The 22,800-nt window shown below is 37.8% G+C and overlaps 1 protein-coding gene across 1 annotated transcript; it reads right to left on the bottom strand.

Annotated features, from left to right (window-relative positions):
* Window positions 1-15,698: 15,698 nt before the first annotated feature.
* Window positions 15,699-22,704, bottom strand: LOC140228264 (transmembrane protein 138-like). The gene is made up of 5 exons (XM_072308490.1): window positions 22,601-22,704; window positions 20,382-20,669; window positions 18,565-18,736; window positions 17,295-17,370; window positions 15,699-15,865 (listed from the first exon to the last, which is right to left on the bottom strand). The coding sequence occupies exons 2-5, from the start codon at window positions 20,504-20,506 to the stop codon at window positions 15,756-15,758; spliced, it is 483 nt and encodes a 160-aa protein (XP_072164591.1). The 5' UTR covers window positions 20,507-20,669; window positions 22,601-22,704; the 3' UTR covers window positions 15,699-15,755.
* Between the last annotated feature and the right edge of the window lie 96 nt (window positions 22,705-22,800).

The raw sequence follows: 22,800 nt of genomic DNA, 5'->3' as shown, positions 1-22,800 counted from the left end.
CATTTTGTAGCAAAATGTACAATATAGGTCAAAGGTCAAGGTCAAAGGTCACAACTGAAATTCTGTGTAGAAGTTTCAAAGCTCCCACATAGTGCTATCATATAAAGCAAACAGAATCAAAATTGGCTCATAAATGACAGAGAAGTAGCAAATTGAAGATTTTGATCACACACGGACGGACACACACACGGACACACACACTTACGGAGCCCGTTTCATAGTCCCCTGCTCGAACTCGTTCGGCGGGGACAATAACGTGTTGTCATGCGGAAAAGAAAGAAGTGAAAGAGGGATAGAGAGAGAAAACACACACACACACACACACACACACACACACACATACAATGATTAATGTGGTGTGAGAACAAATTAAGTCCTAAACAAAGGTCCTAATAAAAGGTGGGACCCACTTTTATTTGGATCACTAGCTGTGTGTTTGGATATCTCGGCCGTTTCTAAACCGATTTTCATCGAATAAACTTTGAATTCCTCTTCGAGTATATTGTCCGTTCTTTCGTATTTCATAAATGGTTTCTCATTATCTAATAAAAAACAACAACAACAACAACAACAACCTCGAAGCCCCATTTCAACCAAAACTATGTCGTCCCTTCAACAGTGACAGTCCGAGAGCTTAGCGGAACCAGGCGTGACAACAAGCATTCAAGTTGCATGGTAGTGGTTATCGACAAAAGAACTAGAATTGCACATACGTACTTATGCTTAACCGGTTAATCACCATGCACCTAACGGTCTACGCAAACACTAAATATCTTACTAAACTAGTAGTAGCAAAGCGTTGTTAAGATGAAACATGCACTCACTTGAATATTAGATTATGAAAAGAAGCATTTATTTGTGTTTGTTTTTGTCGTTTAACTTTGTAGTGGTGCATTAATATTTATGTATGTCACCGGGAACATCATTACGTATGAGATCACAGGGGCGGATCCAGGAATTCCGTAAAGCGGAGGCGCTTTTACAAAATTAAAGGGGAGCGCCACCCCCATATTTTGTTTTTATTTCTTTTGTTTTTAACAAGAAATAAAAGGCGCGCGCCCGGTTCGCCCCCCACCAACCCCGAATCCGCTACTGGATCATTGTGTGTCTCGGGTTTTTGTTTTGGGAGTTTGAGCTGTTAATCTAGGTGAAAGTCCCTACGACACAAATATATATAGGCCTACTATAGTTAAAATACGTAATATTTTTTGTTCAAACTTGGCAAATTGTTTTCATTCAGTCACTTAAAAATGATCGATTCTCGGTTGCCGTATAAATCAATGAGGGTGGAATCTGATTCTGGTTCTGAAGGTGGCGCGCTGGTTCATGATCATATTGAGTGCGATTTCCTCATACACATCAAACTTCTTTCTGTGTTTTTTTTTTTTTCTTCTTTCTTTTTAATACTGAGATGCCCTCGTTATTCTATACGTCTGGTCTGCTCCCCGGTATTATGAGAGTCTCAGGCCTCTGAATCCCTGTCACATGATCTGACTCGAGGTCGTAGAGTCGCTTGATCGAGTATCAGTTATGCATCCCCGGCTCATCCCTCCTCCATAATGCATGGCCGTCTTAGGTCTCTATCCGCGATGTCCCATCGCCGCCTTGTCACGTCGTAGTCTCTCAAGCCAGTCTTTTTGGATGATTCAACTAGCGGCTTGAATATTCTTTCCTTTTACTGTACATTTTATAGCAGAACGGGGGGGGGGGGGGGTAGAGGAAGAGAAGAGGAAATATAAAAGGAAACGTTAACATAAAAAGATTATTAAAAAAAAAAAGTTTGTCAGTGAAAGAAAACACATGATGCCATACCATGACGATAGGTTTACTTTATGAGAATGGATTAACAGGAAGAGGAATGCGTTAATTGCACCATGATAAAATATCTGTAGATACGAATTCATCGGTGTTAATCTGTTTTATCTATTTACTAAAATTACAAGTTCTTAAGTAGCGTGAAATTTTGACAAAATCCCGGTAATCAGCCAAATATCACTTCAAGTCAACTTTCCAACATTGAATTTTCATTTGGATTTCGGGGCTCAATAATGTTATGTTATGATTACTTTTTTTTCAAACTATAGGGCCTTTTTGTGTTTTTATTATGACTTTTCAGAGTGTTCATGGAGTTTGATAATCCATTTTATTGTATCACTATATAAGACACTGTTTTGATGTGAAATCCTATGTTATTATGTTAAAGTTGACACAATCATGTTGCTCTTCATAGTATCAGCGTGCCATCATAATTATGCTTTGTACTTTTTAAATGCAATATAGTCATTATTCTAAATATACTTTGCAAATATACAATAACTTGGGAACTCCTACAAAGGCCAACTCACTTTCTCTCTTCTTATTCAGGACATGGTCTCACCGTATTGGTCTGTCTGCTATGTGTTGAATATGAACAGAGAAAATGGTCTGTGTGGGTCGGTCTTTGTGGGAGTGACCAGGGTATCCGACCACAGGTGGCTATACGATGAAGGTTATGGACCATAAAAGGTGAAAAGAAACCCTAAACACAAACCTGCAGTCGTACCCAGATTGGTCGACTACTTTCATTGACAGATCTCATTTATTTCAGTGAGACATTCAGTGCTTCTCCATGAAAACACTCAAACTTGGAAAAAGTGCAACTTGTCATTGTTGTCTTTACAGTCTATGTGCTCAGTCATGCAAATCATTTTCAACACAATTACGTAGGTACCGATGAAGAGAAGAGCTCCCCTTTCCTCACAACCAACATTATGCTCTCAATAGTCGGCAATTACAGTGCACTCCCGTTATAACGAACACGGTTAATTCCGGTTACAACGAAATAAAATCTCAGGCCGCGATATTACATGCTCTATATTTTTATTGTTTTTGTGATCGATTATAGCAAAATTTAGATATAACGAAAGAAAATTGCCGGTCCCGAGGACTTCGTTATAACGGGAGTCAACTGTGTGTAATAGTAGCTCAGGGCCCTGTTTTATGAAGAGTTATTATTGATTATAATATAGTTGATTTCTGTCATCAAGACTATGGCAGCCGGTGTGGTAAGGGAATTTACAATCGATTGTATCTTTTGATAAAACGGGGCCCTGGCTTATCTTTCTTTCTTTTTTTTCTTCTTTTTTTTTTTTTGATAAGCACTGTAAAGGGTTCATGTACACTTGCCGCTGGTATGCATTTCAGGCTCAATTTGTATCGTGATTACAGAGATCTTTAAAGGTAGGAGCCTATTGTTTACCATTAAGAGCAGATGATTAAAAATGTTTGAGTTAACACATGCATTTGATGCATACTTATGTGTAAGTTATACAGTTGTATCACAAAACATCCTACCATATAAAAAATGCAATAAAGTCTCAAATAAAAGGAGATATCACTATTTTTCTGAGTAAACCATGATTACGGTTTAGTCCAGAACCAGTTTTATCATAACTATTTTTCACATTTTGTATATTTAACAATACTTAACATTGATTTATACTAATTAACATTTTGACATTGCTTGTTTCTATCCTTAACTCACATTTCAGACTGTTTTGAAGCACGAAGCTTTATTTCATCTGCAAATGGTAAATAATGCCTTTAAATCTTCTTGTGCGTTTTGGTCTCGGAGATTCCTTCAAGGGCGATGAATTCAGTAGGAATACTGCTAAAGCCCCGGTCACACAGCACTCCACGTCTAAATCACGTACAAACAGTTATGAAAATCTGGTGGACGTGGTCGCAAGTGGTAATTTTTTGGTCAATTTAGGTTTTGCCGTGCTTTGTACGGGGTATGGCCCTTGGCGGCTGTTCCACTCTGAAGCACTGCCTATAAGCACGGCTAACCACGTCCAGCTACGTGTATGTAAGCGGAAAAATCCATTTGTCAGTGATAAGCCGCTAAACACACGCTATTTCCCGTGATACCAACGCGTAACACGCGTCAGATGACCGTGCTCTGAACGTGACAGACCGATAAACTTTCGCGTCTTACCGCGTCTCCCCAAGTTTTAATCACTGCTGGAACACGGATCATCACTTGTGTTTCACGTCTTTACCACGTGTGCCGCCCGTGGTTGTCAGCGGAATAAAATTTTGAGCAGTTCAAAACTTTTTACCGCGTCCGACGCCGTTCCGATTTTCCCCGCGTCCTGCCACGTCTATAAATCGACCGTAGCTCGTCTTAAATTCGACTTCAACGCGAACAACATCGTCTGCTTCACGTGAGACCACTTTTTGACGGGTTTGGGCCGTGATTAAACCGTAAAGCGCTGTGTGACCGGGCTTTATCCACTGTGGACTTTGTGAAAAGACGCCACTGCAGCAGAGGCGATAATGTGCGAAGGCCATGCACGTCTTGATTCATCGACACATTCAGCGGGGAGTGATCACCAACGCGCTCACAGACCGCCCTGAAGCTATAAACATTTTTTATCGAAAGGAAATTCATTAAAACCTCCTCTCAATACATCTTTGTCAGTGATTATGTCCGATTTCCGCGACTGCGTGTTGCTTGCGAGTTGCTTTTCTCTATGTCTGATGCTTATAAGAATGATATTCGAACACAAATTTTGTCCTGTTGACTTTGCAGTGTATTTTGTTTGATCTTGTGTTTATCAAACACGCTGGACTGGGCTCATAGTGCCGGGGCATCGTGGTCATCATTTCAAATCATTTAACGTTTAGGTGCAAGTTTCTTCACTTTGTCTCCCTCTACAAATTAAATTTGTTAAGATCGTAAATGCTGATCTGTAGTTGCGATCTAACAAATCTAATTTGTAGAGGGAGACAAAGTGAAGAAACTCGCACCTGAACCTTCACCCCTCTGAATAATATCTTTCTTTCATTTTACGTTTCTAAAGAACACATTTAGGGGAGAATTCAACAATTTTCATTTACATGTGTGAGTTTCTTCACTTTGTCTCCCTCTACAAATCAAATTTGTTAAGATCGCAACAACAGATCAGCAGTTGCGATCTTAACAAATCTAATTTACAGAGGGAGACAAAGTGAAGAAACTCGCACCTGAACCTTCACCCCTCTGAATAATATCTTTCTTTCATTTCACGTTTCTAAAGAACACATTTAGGGGAGAATTCAACAATTTTCATTTACATGAAAAGTACTCTACAACACCTTTAATGACATGATAATATAAAATGTAATTTTAGCTCCGCATTCTGAAGGAGGTATAACTAATAGGGCCTATCTCACAAGGGAGACGTCGCCGCGATTGCAGCGACTGATATATCAGTCACCGCAACTATAGTGCGACCAAAGATCCTATATACACACTACATGAGTGTAGGATCTTTGGTGTGACTCGAAAGATCAAAAAATGGTTTGCGCTCTCACCAAGAAGGCGACTCCGGGACGACGTCCGAGACGTCTCCGAACAAGGCGACATAATGATTATTCACCCGCAAGTCGCGGGGACTTCACCGCGACGTCTCCTGGACGTCTTCAGCACGTCTTTACATCGTCGCAGGTATGTCGCCATGGGTCTCAGCAAGGCAGCGGACATGTCTCAGGGACGTCGCGGACAATTAATTAGTCTCAGCAACTTCGATTCGCCGCAACTTAGGAGACGCCGCGGAGACGTCGGTTCACTATGCTAGAATATGTTTATAATATATATAATCGGTGATTATACATAATCATATGATTATAATAAAATACATTATATATATAATCGGTGAGTTAGCTCAGTCGGTAGCGCGTCTGCCTCACGATCCTAAGGGCCCGGGTTCGAACCCGAGTCTGGACTGAGCAATGTTGTGTGTAAGCATACCGTCCCCTCTAGCAAGAGGCAAAACACTCTGTCCCTCGGATAGGACATAAAATGGAGGTCCCGTGTATGAGAGAGTAACAACTCATGCACGTAAAAGATCCCGCTTCATTCATTCATCGCAAAGAGCAGGGTGTTTAACCCGGTGAAGTGGTCCCACCTCACATCCAACTGGACCCCATGGAAGACCAGCTTAACGTAGCTGAATATGGGCTATCCAGCCATCTTCTAATTAATCTTTATCAACCACTTGGAATCCTAACTGCTCAAATTTCCTCATACTTCGTGTTTTTGTTAGTTTGTGTAAAAATGGGCTTGATTTTGCATTTCATTTCATTCCCACATCCCACCGTATTCCAAGTGATTGATAAAGATTAAAGATTAAATATATATTAGAAGATGGCTGGATAACACCATGGAATCCACTCTTTCACAAAAACAGCAAAATGAGATTCCCAGATAAAAGACCATGTGCTTTAACATTCATATTTAATCAATCTACTGGTTGTATTCACTTGACTCCTCAAATACATGACAATAAGCCAGTTCGGGGTTAGCTCATGTACAGATGGGTACAAATGACCTTTCTTCTTTCTCAGTTGATTAGACACTCCACTAGTCTTCAAGCAACAGAATGCATTGCTTGCCCAACGTAACAATTCATGGAATTCATCAGTCATGTTCAAACAAAGGAATGATGTAGTCGCGTAGACCAGGTGATCAGAATGATCCATCAATTGACACTTCAGAAAACATCTATTTATTTTGCATTGAATGTAATGACAATCTTCTTCTATTGATATTGCCAAATACTGCTTTTGCTGCCAGGTGGATGTGATGGCAAGCACCACTTTAATACAAGAATTACTTGAATAATCATTGCATCACAGATGTTTATCTCAATGAATTTAAAACCAACATGCTCTGCTGGTACAAATGACCTTTTTCTGCTCATGTTCAAAGTGGAACCCCGAACTGGCTTATTGTATTATGCACACAAGGTCCTGCCCATATCTAACCAGCTGTTTCCCCTTGGTATCGCCTATTAACAAACAGAACACCATGGTAACTTTCATTCTTAGGCAACAGGTGTGTGTGTGTGTGTGTGTGTGTGTGTTTTGTGTGTGTGTTCATGTATGCATGTATCTGTGTGTGTGATGAGTGGAATAGGCCTACATGCTGTACCTAATTGTCTGTTTAGTTTAAACTGTTGCATGATTCCTACGTCACTGAATGAAATTTTGATGAAGGATATTATGAAACACTGGCTCTCACTGTGCATATACTCATGTCTACAAATCACAGGCAAATGTTTCTAAGTTGACACCCCTTTCCAAGCCTTTAATTGTCATGTGTCTGAATGCGTCACCATTTGGAAGACTTTACATTAGCAAAACTGCTGCTAACTTATAATGTTGTATACAGAGACAGATTTTTTTTTTCTTCTTTATTTTTTTTTAATGAAACTTACAGCGTTCAAATCGTCTTCCAAGAAATTCTATAGGCTACTAGTAATGTTATTGGTGGCATATAAACCTAAATTTTGAATACCATCCCAAATGCTTAAATAATTCAGGTGCCCTTTCATTGAAGGCTGGTGATGATGTAAATTGTAAATCATGGCATGAATATGGACATTTTCATCATGACAATGAAAAGTGATGTAAATCTGGGATACCTAATTTCTACCATGTGGCCCTTTGCACAAAATTCATGAATGAAAAATCTGTGATTTTTCATCATTACACATAACCATTGATTTCGGAGTGAAATGAATGAAGAAAGAATGAACAAATCCAACTGCTGAACCTGACCAAAAGGGGGCAGCAGACACTTAATAATCCTATTTGATCCTCATCAATCTGTATCATACTATCATACTAGGTGTTACAAAAACATTTCCCACTTTTGATCCTTGATAGCTCAAAAACTATATATCACATAAAACTATTAATGATAGTAATTATGAGTAATAGCTGAATAGTGTACAATTTAGTTGGATGTGATTTGAATATGCAAACTTGTATCAGTTTTATGAAATCCATGATTAATTTCAAAGTAAGGTTCCAGATTTTGGTCAAATTCAAACCCTCTGTACAAAACCTGAACTTCACACAGGAACTAATGATGTGTATGTGAGTGTGTGCTTACAATGACTCTGAACAATGGACCTGGATACAACCTGTTCAGAGCTTTGATCCAAGGCACATGAATGCTTTATTAATTATTCATGATGGATTTCCCTGGGCACTGCTAGTCTGAATTCCTTGCAAAGGGTGAAATGCATGCACATGAAAAAAGTAAGTACAGTGTAAATGTTTCCATGTGCTTGCATACACCACATTTCAGAATAAATAAAGACTAGCTGTGATAGTGGTATTCCTCATGAATAAATATTGGAGCATTCAAATCCTGGTCATTGTCCAGGACCATCTGTGTCAACTACACACTCCCATACTTGACTTCTGAGCAAGTTGTACAGAGGGTTGAAAATAGAGTAAAATCTCAAACCTAATTGAAAAATCAATTTTTAATTTAACGAAACTGAATTATGCTGTCATTTTGAAATTGCCTCCACAAAATTGTACACTATTCAGCTATTGCTCATATCAATGTCAGTGTTATCTGATATAATTTTACAGTTTTTGAACTATTAGGATCAAAAGTGGGAATTTCTTTTTTAACACCTAGTATTATCTGTTCCACAAAGCTCCCTTATTTTGCATTGTCCAAGTTTGTTTTTATCATTATATGATGAGACACTACCACAGATGTTTCTCTTGCTTGCCCAATATGCATTTGGGTATGTGTTCACACTTAAAAAACAACAACAAACAAGCAGGGCCCAGACATTAATTTGCCCAACAGAGGGTTTTAGTTGGCCCTGGCAAAGATTCATATGTGAGTTTGTAATACCTTTAAATTTGAATTTAAAGGTGTGTGACATATTGCGCGAGCCAGGCGCCTTTGAATGTTTCTACAGATAAATGGCGCTATATAAATGCTGTTTTATCCTCCTCCTCCTCCTCTTCCTCCTCATCATCATCTTCAACATCATCATCGTCATCATCATCACTCAGTGTGACCTTCTTCACTGCAGAAAGAGGTGCCATCTTGTGCACAGAATACACATGGGACCCAATGAGTTGCATGAATACACACTTTCATAGCTCTGCTGATTCTCCTCAAACAACTTTGAGGCAGCTGCAAACACCGAGAGAGGTGGTAGGAGTTTCTTCCGATCACAGTCATAATCTCCTTCACCGCCAGCTGTCATCAGAGTGACCAACAAACCATCACTCTCAAATACATGGCAAATCTTGCCATGTATGAGCTGACTGCAACGAAAAGAATTGACAAACTACATCACTCGTTCAATAGCAATTGTGTTATGTTCCTTTGATATTACAATACAATGCATCAAACACAACAAAATTCTGACATTGATTCTGATGAAAACATGTTCACCCATTCCACTCAAGACCTGATTATATTGTGCTACAAAAGTCATCAAAGGACTTGTTATCTTATAAACAAATAAGACTTCAGCACTTATCATCTTGTACACACATAACAGTAGTAATACATTGTATATTCAATACATATCATCAAGGTAAGATCATTATAACAATGATGATCATTAAAGTTGATAATCACAGGAAAATGATATACTTAGAATGATAGCACCTCTAGTAATTACAACAAAGATACGGTTTACCATTTTACATGCTACCTTTAAAATGAGATCATTATTACAATGTATATTATTGCTATTATTATCATAATTATTATTATTATTATTATCATCATCATCATTATTATCATTATTATTATTATTATCATCATCATTAGTATTGTTAATATTTATATTATCATGATCATTATCATTTTTATCATTGCTGTTGTTGTTATTATTATCACCATTCAAATAATTCTTACAATCATTATTCTGGTCATTAAACTCACATCAATATGTCATCCACTCATTGACCTTTGAGTCTATGGGCAATAAATCTGATCTGCATTCATGCTTTCTTAGTTTGCTTGTTTTGTTTTGGTTTATTAAGAAGAAAGAAATTCTGCAGAGTTTGGGCGTAGAGACAAGCATTTCTGTACGAGGTGGCACACTATCAAATAATAAGTACAATCAATGTAATCATAGCAGCCATATCATCCTTAAGTACATGAAGAGAGAAAAAATGTGCAAACATGCTCACACACACTGCACACTGGGCCCCCGATTCATAAAACTTGTTATTAATGACAAGTTACAATAGTTGTTATAAGCTACTGAAATCCTTGCACCCGATTGGCTGAGAGCAAATTTGTTAAAGAAATGTGGCAGTTGTTACTGATAACAAGTTTTATGAAATGGGCTCCAGGTCTAAAGCTCACCTCTAAAAAATGAACACCTAAAACTTTTTGTCTGTTATACTGTACACACACCACACAACTGGAGCAATAATTGCTACTTAAGAGTTGACTTTGCTCATTTCTCACATCACGTCACTGGATATCTTTTACCTTTTAATATGAACTTTGTGGTCGCTTGCCACAAATACCATAATCAGTAACCTGAGAAATCACATACATGTACAGACAAAGTAAGAGTGTGGATACAATTTCACCAAGTGGTGGCCAGAAGGGCAATGGCCTTAAGTTTGATCCACAAAAAGAGTTCTGGTTTCATGTTTCCAACACCACACTGTCGCTCTCTCTCCAATTACAATGTACAAAAGTGGTAAAGTTCACCCAGCGCAGCATGAAAATCATAATCATAATCATAACTGTGGAAGGGGGAAAGGATCTCAATGCAAACTTGCTTCTTAGGTCGATATTGGACTTAGCATGCACCTCCCAGTACATTACGACCTCACACGTTCAATACACGATTTCATCATACAACATATTTACATATCTTTGTACCAATCAAACAAAAGCTTAAAACAACATGTCAATATTTGCAATAGAGAACAAGTAAATTAAATGTTTGTGCAGCCTGGTAGTAGACCACTTGTGTAATGCATTGCAATATAATCAAGTATTTCATTCACTTGTTCCCTCCCATAAAGTTCCTTAGGCAGGAATTCACTTAGCTGATGCTAGGTAGGGGGCAAGCCTGGGATAAGCTTTGTGGTTGTCAAGGGCAGCTTTTGTGAACAAAGCTTTTGCACAGAATTTGAATACATTACTGACATGGTCTATTGTAAAGAATAGATTAGTAACTTTTAACATAAGAGTAGCACTTCACTGAATTTCAAGGTGTTATTTAATAATGGGACGGAATACACGGTCTGACCTATGGTGTGTTTGCCAACGAAACAAAGTGAGGCATCACATGATGGATTATGGATTACAACAGGAAAACAGAACACAGCAGGAAGCCCAAACTCATCTAAATGTTCCTAATACAATAAGCTGCTACAGAAGGTGAATACATAACAAGGAATATGGGTGAATACAATCATCAAGCATAGTACTGTCAACTTCATGGTGGATAGTATTTTCAAGCACTTTAGAATGAACAAACACTTGTGGAGAGTCCATGCCTGTCGAGTCAGACTTAGAAATCAGTTGATGTTTACCACCACAATAAAGACCCATGAATGATAGCAAAATGTTTATTTCAATTTGTTTTTATCTACGGCTCTGCAAGGAAAAGCATAATTATTCATTCAGAGCACAACCCAATGTCCACACGAATTCATTGCAAATGGCAGATATTCTTTGAATATACATGTATATACCACATGTCAAGTATGAGCTTAAGCATCTCCTGTAAAGATGATCTCTGACATTTCAATTCTTTACCGATGTATTTTTTGTAAATGTCCCAAACTCCCAGTTCCCCAACTGCTGACATTTACAGAAGGAACACACTCCTTCTGACTTCATATGAAGGCCAGAAACAAATTTTCATGAATATAAACTTTCTAAGACAGACCAAATTCTTGCATCTCAGAGCAATTGTAAGATGCCAAAAGATTCCAGAAATTAATAGAACTCTTTATCCTGTAGTTTTGGTTGTTGTTTTTTTTTCTTCCTTTTTTGGTGCCTTTTTTTTTTGGGGGGGGGGGGGGAGTTTACAAAGCTGACATTTGGCACATGGTCTGCCAATACCACCTGTCCTTTCCGATGAGACATATGGAGAAATGGGGAAGGGCTTGTAGATGCAGGATACTACACAGAAGGCGACAATATATGGACCATATGTCCTTCAGTACCAAAAATACAAACAAAACGAATCAGATGTTCTATGTCTCAGCTTCAATACACAGAGAAACTGTACATACATTTTGTAGTCAATCCAGTCACATCGATCAACCAGCTCGTCATTTTTGTGCAATGCTTTTATATACTTCAAAGTACACATTTAAAAGAAGTGGTCCTTCTCCTAAGTCCACTTAACTCAGACCGTTATGAAATATCAATAGCATTGAATTCACTAGGTTTAGTTAATCAAAATCAAAATATGTCAGATCTTAACACATCGTGCTTTTCCTAAAATTTCTTTAAACCTTCCTATTTGGTATGATTCATGCTGCAATGAACACCGATCAAATGATTTATTACATCTCCATTTGTGTGTAGAGCTGTCATTAGGCAAATATATAGAAGTACTGGATTGATTGATGTCACATCATTTGTTTGCATACCTCTGTTTAGCTGCTTTCGTTGATCATACCTTTCCTAAGCACTTGACTTTTCTATGTTTATATTCACTGCAATTTAAGGCAAAGAAACAGGCTATAATGCCAGCAATCGCAATAAACTGCTCGTCAAGACGACATACCAGCATGAACAGCTTAAATAAATTCCTCCTCCATACTTGTACATGTATTGTTTTCGAAAGTATGTCAAGTTAAGAACATATCAATGAAGTGGCCTATGCTGTCTGGTGTCATATGCATATGGATACCACTCCCTATGCCATGGGTACCAAATTTCCACCCGATGTCACATGTGGTGCATCTGGTATTGCATAACATGTGGCTTGGTGCAACTGTAAAACCAAGGTAAATTTGGGGAATCTATAGGTGAGGGAGAGAAAGAAATGAAAATAGTATGCAGTAAAACTTCACTTCTCTTTCAAGATATTCCTGATGATATGAGAGATGAATACCGTATTGTAAGACATATTTGATTAAGCTTCAGACCAAAATACTGCTTAACGGTACAAGAAAGCTGATCGCATAATTAATCATACATACACACACAAAATAATTTTACAAAAGAGCTCTACATACCTTTATCTGATCTGATCCACTCATGGAGCATGGTTTTTCTGGCAAGTTTTTAAAATTTGATTTACATTATATTCAAAGGTCATACAACTGAGAATACACAACTTTACGTTAACCCATTTACAGTGAAACGTAACTTACCAAGTTATCCAAACAGAAACTTTGAATAAATAAAGTCACACTGCGACTTATACGAGAAAGAGAAAATAATACTTTCTGACGTGTAATGCTTTTTCCTTTCTGCCTGTAAATAATTCATGTTATATGATTATGATAAATGATACAACTCATTTTACATTAGCAGACACACATAAAAAAAAAAAAAAATCTCAGTACTGTCAAGACACATCTTGTGTACTTTTGTTGATTATTTTTGCACACTGATATAAGTTATCACACAGTTTTTGAGTAAGAATTGTAGATTTTCTGGAATTAACTTGGATGTAGAGAAAACAAACTGGTAGGATGTTACAGTTTTGGTTGAGCTGGGGGATTCAAATTTTAACTTTTTGCAAGATAATCAGAAACCACATATGAAATATCACAGAGCATACCATTTTAAGAGGAATTCAAAGTTTATTTTATGAGGATTGGTTCTGAAATGGCTGAGATATCCAAGAACAAAGAAAAACAAAGTGGTGCTAAGAAAAGGGGGGTCACGCCTTTCATTAGGCCTTTTTTTTTTTTTCTATCTCAGCCATTTTAAATTTAATTTTCATCAGATGAACTTTGAATTCCTCCTAGAATTGTGTGCTCTTTCATATTTTATGAGAGGTTTCTAATTGTCTCAAAAGAAATAAGGTTGGAAACCTGAAACCCCATCTCAACCAAAACTATGCAATTCCTTTAAGTTATTTAAAGTGCAAAATTTACTGACAGTGTCAAGCCTGCCCTCCACACAAGTCCCTGTCATACCAAAAAAAAAAAAAAAAATTGATATGCAACACACAGGCATAGGCATAATCGAATGAACACAGCCTATATGAAGAAGATGATACTTCCCCCCCCCCCCCCCCCCCCCAGGTCAGGATCACCCCAAAATGTAGGTTTTGTAGGATTGGGGTGAAAACATGATCCTCAACTGGAGATATGCACAGGTCTTGGGGCCGATGTCACATTGCAGATCACAAGAGTCATGCATGTAAATCCAAAGCTTACTATCATCTTATGCTTACTATCACCTCACACTGATCAAAACTCTAACTCCATGGGTACAACAAGATGTCTCATTTTCCTTTCACTAACTCACTGCCAATATTTTACAATTACCAAGGTAGTAATTACTGCTTGTACTAGTTTACCATAAACTTTACAGTTATAAGACTTAATACTGACAATGTAAATTTCTGAAGGGGATTCCTCCCTGCCTTTCCTACTTCATATCATATAATTGCCTAACAAAATATGGGTGAACTCATTTCAGTAACTTCCATATTTTATCAATGACAAATATGGGCATTATGTAAGCTTTTGTACAGTGGAGACTAATTTTTAGTAATTTACAGACAAAAGAACAACATCAGACCAAATGATTCATTTTGAAACAGGGGAAACATCTGTGACCATTGATCCTAGGCAGAAACTTCAGAAATGGCTGAAATGTGAAGCAGTCTCATTTTAATGAGCAGCTGTGTAATATCAGCAAACATAGTGTACGTTACTATTGACACATAGGCACCCCAATGGTTGTGTACACAGTGTCTGTCTGTGTACCAGTAATAAATCTATTGATTGATCTAGTCATCTGATGACAATGAGTATTTTATCTGTTTGTAGGTTTGTTTATTTTGATGTTTTATACTCATGTGCCACATTACCCCGTTGAAGACCAGTCCTGAGAATACTCAGGCAGGTGTCTATGGGAAATGCGTGCTATAGCAAAATATCAGTCCGTCCTCAAAGGGTTAATGAGCATAATACTGCAGCCCGGTGTGTCTAACTACATGCGCACAAGTCAATATCCAATATGATAATGGACTTGAATTCAAAATTTGCTTAGACTGCAAAATAAGAACAAATTCACCTTATTTGTATTGCTCAATAGACAGAACACATGAACAATAATAGCAAAGCACTCGCAGAGCACAGACCTCCACCAAGCAGCTCATTTCCACATAATTAATATGCTAAAAATGACTCTATTTCCAATCCTTTCTAGTGTTTCCACCTTAACTTCCTGCTGTGTATCAAGAGCACCCCATCAGTGCACATATGCACACCTCATACACGCGAAGCTTGAAGTTCCAGTTTGTAGGCCCCATTTGCCAATGATAAAGGATCCTTCAAAAAAAAAAAAAAAAAAAAAAAAAGAAAGAATAAAAAGATCGCGGATCCAGACAGCAATCTGGATCATGGCCACAATTTAATAATCTCTTCCCTGTGTCATTATTATCTTTTCCTGTAAATTTCATCCAAATCCGTTCACAACTGTTTGAGTTAACTTGCAAATAGACAGAAAAACAAACAAACCAACCAACGTCAGCAAAAACATAACTTCCTTAGTGGAGGTAATAAACACTTTGTGTGTGAACTTTGATTTAAAAATTCTTGCTTTCAGACTCAGTATGACAAACAAGTATACACAAACTGGGCAGGAGCTCTTGACACAATGTATAAATAACTCGACTTCTGTTGCATGAACACCAGTACTGCCACTTTCATGTACACGTAAATTATTTGGTCATAAATCAAACCAATTGCATAAATACTTTACAATATGGACAACTGCGTTGATTCTTGGCTCATCTGACTTTGTCAAACTGCTCCCTCAGCCATGGTGAATCGCGGTAGAACCGGGGATCTCCCAGCCTCAGGGCTGTGCGCTTGTAGTAGTAGTAGTAGAATACCGCCCCTGGCACACAAATGAGCAAATAGATGGAACAGTTTATAGATTAACAAATGGGTCTAGGACATTTACCCCTTAGGCAATTACCCTAGACCCTTCCCCTGACCCTAACCCTAATTCTAATCCTGAACCTACTCCTAACCCTAACCCCAAATCTAACCCTAAACCTAACCCGGGGGGTGGCAATTGTTCCAATATGTAACACCAGGAGATTACATTATTCATGGTGACAGTGTTTTCACATGTGATTTCAAAGTAGACATTTCATATGACTTACACCGTATCAGGGCAATTACCTCACAGGACAATTAACCCCCGGCTAAATACTAGTAAGTGATAAGGTTAGAGTAAAGATTAGGGTTAAGGTTAGGTGTAGGGTAAAAGTTTGGTTTAGGGTTAGGACCAGGATTAGGATTATGGCTAGGGTCAGGGGAAGGGTCTGGGGTAATTGTCCAGGGGGTAATTGCCATAGACTCGACTTACACATCAGGACCACAACCTGCCAAGAAAGTATCTATGTGGTACACTCTAAACCAACAGAGCGAAAGCTTCCCACTTTACAAACCAGGAGAGAACACCCACTTCTCTCAAGTTTTGATAGGATGACTACTTCTGAATGTAGAACTCATTGAAAATGAAAGCAGCGACACTTGATGATTTACGAGATAATGAACTTATTTCCATTGCCGCAAATGGAATACCCATACAGAGCTTTTAGAAAGAAAAATGTACGGTGTAGCATCATACCAAAGTTAACAATGCCCACACTGATGACAGATGTCATTTTATGATGAACACTTCATGCGAACTGAAGAGATAGGCAACAGACGGCCACTCCTGTTTTAATGCTGCAACTCACAATGACAACTTTATCAGGAACTACACTGTAGAGCAAATTGACTACTGCACCAAGTTGACTGGGATGCCTCCATTACGGCTGCCACAAGTACACAGCCCTTCATTTACATTTTGATGAAGGTCATCGATTCTGACTCCTGACAAAGATATAACTTTTACCCTTTCTGTGTGAAGGAAATACTTTACAATTTTTATCCATTAGGGCAAATGGCATTTCTATCTATATAATGCATTTTAGCGGCACATTAAAAACACATATTTTTTTGCTTGATTTTCATGTGCAATATCAAAGTATATTCAATGCAACACATAGGCTAGAACATGAATTCCCCACAGAATACTGTAATAAAGTGACCATGCAATGATACATTGCATTTAACATTCGACTGAATTGAGTTATACAGGAACATCATTCTAGAGCTTAGAATCTGCTCTTTCAGCCTCTACCCTGTTTACTCAGTTTTCTCTCCTTTCTTGTACTTAACCACATCATTACCCTTTGCAGTTTACAGGGTACCGGTAATGATGGTTGGAAGTGATAACACAAGGGGTACGAATTTAAGCAATATCGACTTACCAACTCTCTGAAAGACATACAAGGCCTGGTAGCCATTATGCCATATGTAGGCATCCACATTGTTCCATCGCAGAGTCTGAAAGATGAAAGTATAGTATGGGACATCACAAGTTGAACATATCCACAGTGTGAGCTATCGCTACTGTAGTGACAGACACTCCATGGTATTCAGTCAAGTTACAATCGATACAAATTATCACTATGAGGATGTTCCATTATTTTGCTTTCGCTGTTACAGTATTCCATGTATTTTTACCAGATTTACTAACCATGGCAATTTGTGGGTAATAACCACTGCATAAAGGTGAGATATGATTTTATACAAACTGCACAATGAAATGATGGCATACTGTTTTCTTGTCAAAGTTCTGTGACATCGAGTCTTTTGTCTTTCCTTCTAATCATTATGCTCTCTCCATCAATGGCAACTTAAGCCTACTAGTATTGTCTTGGAACTGCTTGCTTTTATTTGATTGCTTCCTTTTCTTCACACAACTTAGCTACTTCTAGCCCTAAGGCATCACATCTAAGTCTTTCTATGAGGTGAACATTTATTTCAAAGAGAGATCTGTTCTTCACTGAAACTGCTAAAGAAAAAGGTAGCATTGGAATCGGTATTAAAAGGCCATATACAGCAAAATCACATACATGATCTATGAGATAGGAATATCATTACATATCATCTTGTATGTCATCAAGTCAACCAGTTAAGACAGCCATCTTAGTTAAGAGACTTCGACTTCTTGTGCACAATTCCTCATTCTTAGTCTACACAAAATGACAAAAAAAGTTGACTTCCATGTTCTTGGAAGATGCTTTCAGTAGCAAGCATGAGGTAAGTGACAATAACAAGCAATAGCATGTACTCTGTACTCAAAGAACTTCACCCATGGGTGATTTTGTGAAGCTTTTTTTTTAGTTTTTTTTTTTTTTTTTGAACAAAATAATTTCATAGCCACGCAGTCTTGTACCACAGATACCTACAACTTTAAGACTAAGCAAGATTCTCGCATTCTTTGGCGTAAGGGCTCTAGTCAAGATATTGTGGAAGACTTGTGTAAACCCAATCATACTATCAGAGCTAAATTGTTGTTTCACGCACAATTTTGTCATATTCTGTATTAGAAAAATGCAGTATCATCTATACAGGAATCAATGCCATTGTTTCTGTTTTTCCCCCTTTTTTTTTACAGTAACAATTTTAGATGACCTTTAACCAGCTCCACTCATACCATTTGGCACATTCTCATACAGGGAAACATATTCTTACCACAGTCCATATATGCAGCCCCACACACAGCATGAAGTAGAGAAAGAGAATTGCGATGGTGAACTTGAATTTGGTGATGAGGTAGCCAACCAAACCCGCTTGGAAGACATACGTGTTGAAGAACATGAGAAACATAACGATGGTGGCGAAGATCTGACTGATGTCTTGAATGCTAAAAGAAGATAAAGAGAATGCACATATTGGTTGTTGATAAAATATCAAACACTAGCAAACAGGTACTATGTACAATTTTACCTCTCTCTGTAAACCCCTTCCTACATGATAGGGTGCACTGTATGGTCACACTGCAGGGGAGAGATTTAAAGAGGAACCATACATACAAAACATATATCGTGGTATACATACATAAAGTAACAGCACAAATAATTTATGTGAAACCAATGGATATGTAAGCATTGTCCTTCCCTTGATACCTACATTTGTACTGTAGCTCTTATCCTGGTATAAGGTCATGCATATTAAATGCGTAAGGTCATGCATATTAAATGCATTTGAAATGCCATACTGCAACTACTTATCTAGCATGCACGTAAATGAATGTCTCAAAGCTTCATTTAGGGTACTTGAGAAGACAGACGAAACAGCATGCATCAAGGTACTGGTAATAAATGTCCAAGTACTTGTCACCATTACTTTCAATCTGTCGAATTACAGTGTTTGCATGAGAAAAATAAGTTGACATTTTGCACAGCTTTTTGATATTTTTCTTCAAAGATTGCTTTGTAAAACAATGCTAAGTCTGACAGCCAGCAACTGAACAGCAGGGTTCGAAATTGGCGATGGTCCACTGACCACTGGCCACCCAAAATCACGTTGGACTAGCTAAAAATCATAAAATTCTGAAGTTACTAGTCTGTCTGGCTAGCCAAAATATTGCTTCAGTGTCAAAATTGATTCTCAGTAGTCCGCCTGGCTAGTTAAAAAAAAAAAAGTTAAGTGCGACCCCTGAACAGGGTTACAGTCTTCACAAAATGAATGAAGTCTTTACATGTAGCCAGGGTGACCTTTTCAGTGTAAACACTGCTCTACCAGAGGGCTCTACCAGAGGGCATTACCATTATCACTACCCCAACACTGCCAAGCACCCATCTATACACCTGGATCAAGGGGGACATACATAAGGTTGTATAGTGGGCAGAACATTTTGTCCGAGGATGAACTCACTGAGCAGGAACTGAACTAAACACCTTATGTTCACAAATTCAGAGCACTGTACCACAGTGCTCTTAGTCCAAACAATTCATTTTTTTTTTTCAATTCATAAAAGGCAAAGCTTCAATGACCAAGGACAATCTAAGGTACTGGTGGCTGCACTTTCTACACTTACAACCTGTACAAGGAAGTTATTAGTACCTGGTATATCATCATTTAAAAAAAATGTGGTATACACTCTTGCTAAAGCTGTTTTCTTGAACGGTTTGAGTTACGAAAATAATAATTGCTGAGAATGGGCACAAACAGAACTCTTGCAAACAGGCCCAAAGGATGAAAGACAATTGCTGACACAGTTCATTTCACTACCTGTGCATATAGTTGTGGGCCCTGGACCTGGTGACCAAATGATGATGGTACTTTGTTTTATATCAATGGTTACCTGGGTAACGTGTACATATCTTTTTTTTTTTCTTTTCTTTCTTATTGCATCCATATATCTTGACCACAAATGTCGGCCAAAAGTACGGATCTTACACTGGCTGGTGAGTACAGCAAAAAATGTCCACATTTGCAAGCATAACTCACAGCGTGAATGAACACAGACATACATACAGAGAGACACCACATAGTGGCACACTCACATGAAGAGAACCAGCTGCGTGACATTGTCCAGTCGGAGGAGGTCACAGAAGGCATTGACAAAGAGGTCCACGAAAAGCAAGAAGTACTGGAGATAGAGGACGCCGCGGTACTGAGACACTTGCATCGTGATCGGCTCTGCTGCTACGTGATCATGGATGTCAAACTTTTTTCACTCCGTCTCCTTTACACGTGACCACCAGTCAGTGGTGTCAGTGATGGGTGATACAGGTTGTTGTAAACCAGTCCTGAGTAAATCGTTTCTATGAAAACCCCTTCTGGTCACCTTCCTGTGTGCTAAAAGACATACATTGTACACATACATATTATGAATAATATAAGAAACAATAAGAAATTAAATAAGAATGATAAAACACTAAAGGGACTGTAGAAATTATGAGAGTCACTTTTATTGAAAACATGAACTTTTTTTTTTTTAACCAATGAGGAATCTGGATATAATGAGATCGTCAGTTCCAGGTGATTTTTCTCATTATATCCGGACTCTTGTTGTATCCAAACATCTGAGAAAAGTACATTGTTAAAATATATATTCTCCATACTTGTTGTGGAATGTTTTAGATTCTAAGATTTGACAATAAACGTGTTAATCAATTTTCACAGCTGAGAAGAGAAAGTGGAAGAAAAATTAATGCAGTTAACAGAATGCAATCCATCGCACTATCAATATTGCATTTACTTGAACTCTTTAGTTTAAAGGGAACCCAAACCCAAAGAGCAATGTGGATTGAGTGAAAACAGCAACATTTCGTAGAACACATCAGTGAAAGTTTGAGGAAAATCAAACAAATGATGCAAAAGTTATGAATTTTTAAAGTTTTGTTGTTGGAACCGCTGGATGAGGAGACTACTAGAGGTTATGACGTATGAGTGGACAAGAATATGAAGAAAATATAAAGGGAATTCCACAAAAATTAACTTTCCAAGAATAATGAAAGAGCACTTGACTAACTGCTTTCAGAAAGCAAGGAATAATTGCTACCCTAACATATGTCAGTATCAAGTTGTTTGGAATGTATAATTTTCATGAAAAATGAATTTTAATTGACAAGACAAATGGCTGTGAAAAAGATGAAAGGGTTGCAAAAAGACGAACAGTTGTAAACAAAGATAAATGATGTGAAAGTGAAATGGTTTACAAAAAGACAAATGCTTAAAAAAGATGAATAATGTGAAAGTAAACTGGTTTAATTACAAAGACGAATGCTTAAAAAAGACGATTGATGTGAAAGTGAAATGGTTTACAAAAAGATGAATGCTTAAAAAAGACGAATGATGTGAAAGTGAAATGGTTTACAAAAAGACAATTGGTTGTGAAAAAGATGAAGGGGTTGCAAAAAGACGAATGGTTGTAAAAAAGATGAATGGTTTACAAAAGACGAATGCTTGAAAAAGACGAATGATGTGAAAGTGAAATATTAGACAAATGGTAGAATTTTTTTTTTTTTTTCCGGGATGGCTTGCCGGTACTGCAACACTAACAGAAAGGACAATCTGTCATCCTCATCCACAATCAAAATCCGGGAGATTTTTACCAATAATTAGTAGAGTTTCTATAGTATTGGGAGATAATTTTAAAAGCACATTGCCCATGATTTGTATCTGTACTTCGTCTTGTAAATATATGTATTTTAAACAAAAGTGTCTTTTTAGCTATGTTTCAATCAGATTCAAATACATTTTCAAATGTTAAAGGTGCACTCACTTCAAGCTGTGCTTACTGAGTTGTCACCTCCAGTTTGTCATTACTGAATTGTTACTGCTGTTACACGAATTGAACTGGAAATAAATGTTCTATTGAATTGAATTGAATTGAAGGTTACTATTAATTGTTGGAGTCTCACACTGATCACCGCACACTACACAGAATCTGGGAGAGTTGCTTGGCAGCTCTGGCCTCTCTGCTAAAGACACAAACTGAGTTTTTTTCTAGGCTACACAGCCACTAATTCAAGATTATGAATGAAGACCACGCCATTCCATGTGCCGGTAAAGTTTAAATCTCTAACCAATGTTTAGGTTACACAGCTCAGCAGCACTGTCAGTTGTGTCACGTCACGGAACCACATAAACACTTGGCTTGTGCTTGATCACAGTCCCATGTACTTAGATGTATGTCTTGCCACCAGGTCCGAGCAAGCAGTGAAATAAGTGAGTGACAGTTTAATTAATTTCATAGATTTACAGTTATCAAACTTACAGGTATCTCTCAAACTCAGATACACCTTTCCTGGGGATATGATGATGCGATCAAACAGAAATTCACCAGCAATTGACGGAAATCTTGTGAGGCTTCTAGCAGTTACTGAGTACACGTACATTTGCCACACTGTTATTTACTACCTAGTAAGCGATGCATTGTAGTATTGGAATTTCTATAATGTAAAATGTACAGTACAT

Source organism: Diadema setosum, chromosome 5 (assembly GCF_964275005.1).
Source record: "Diadema setosum chromosome 5, eeDiaSeto1, whole genome shotgun sequence".
NCBI classification, from domain to species: Eukaryota; Metazoa; Echinodermata; class Echinoidea; order Diadematoida; family Diadematidae; genus Diadema; species Diadema setosum.
Note: the sequence above shows the minus strand (reverse complement) of the source record. Positions and strands in the feature narration are given on the sequence as shown.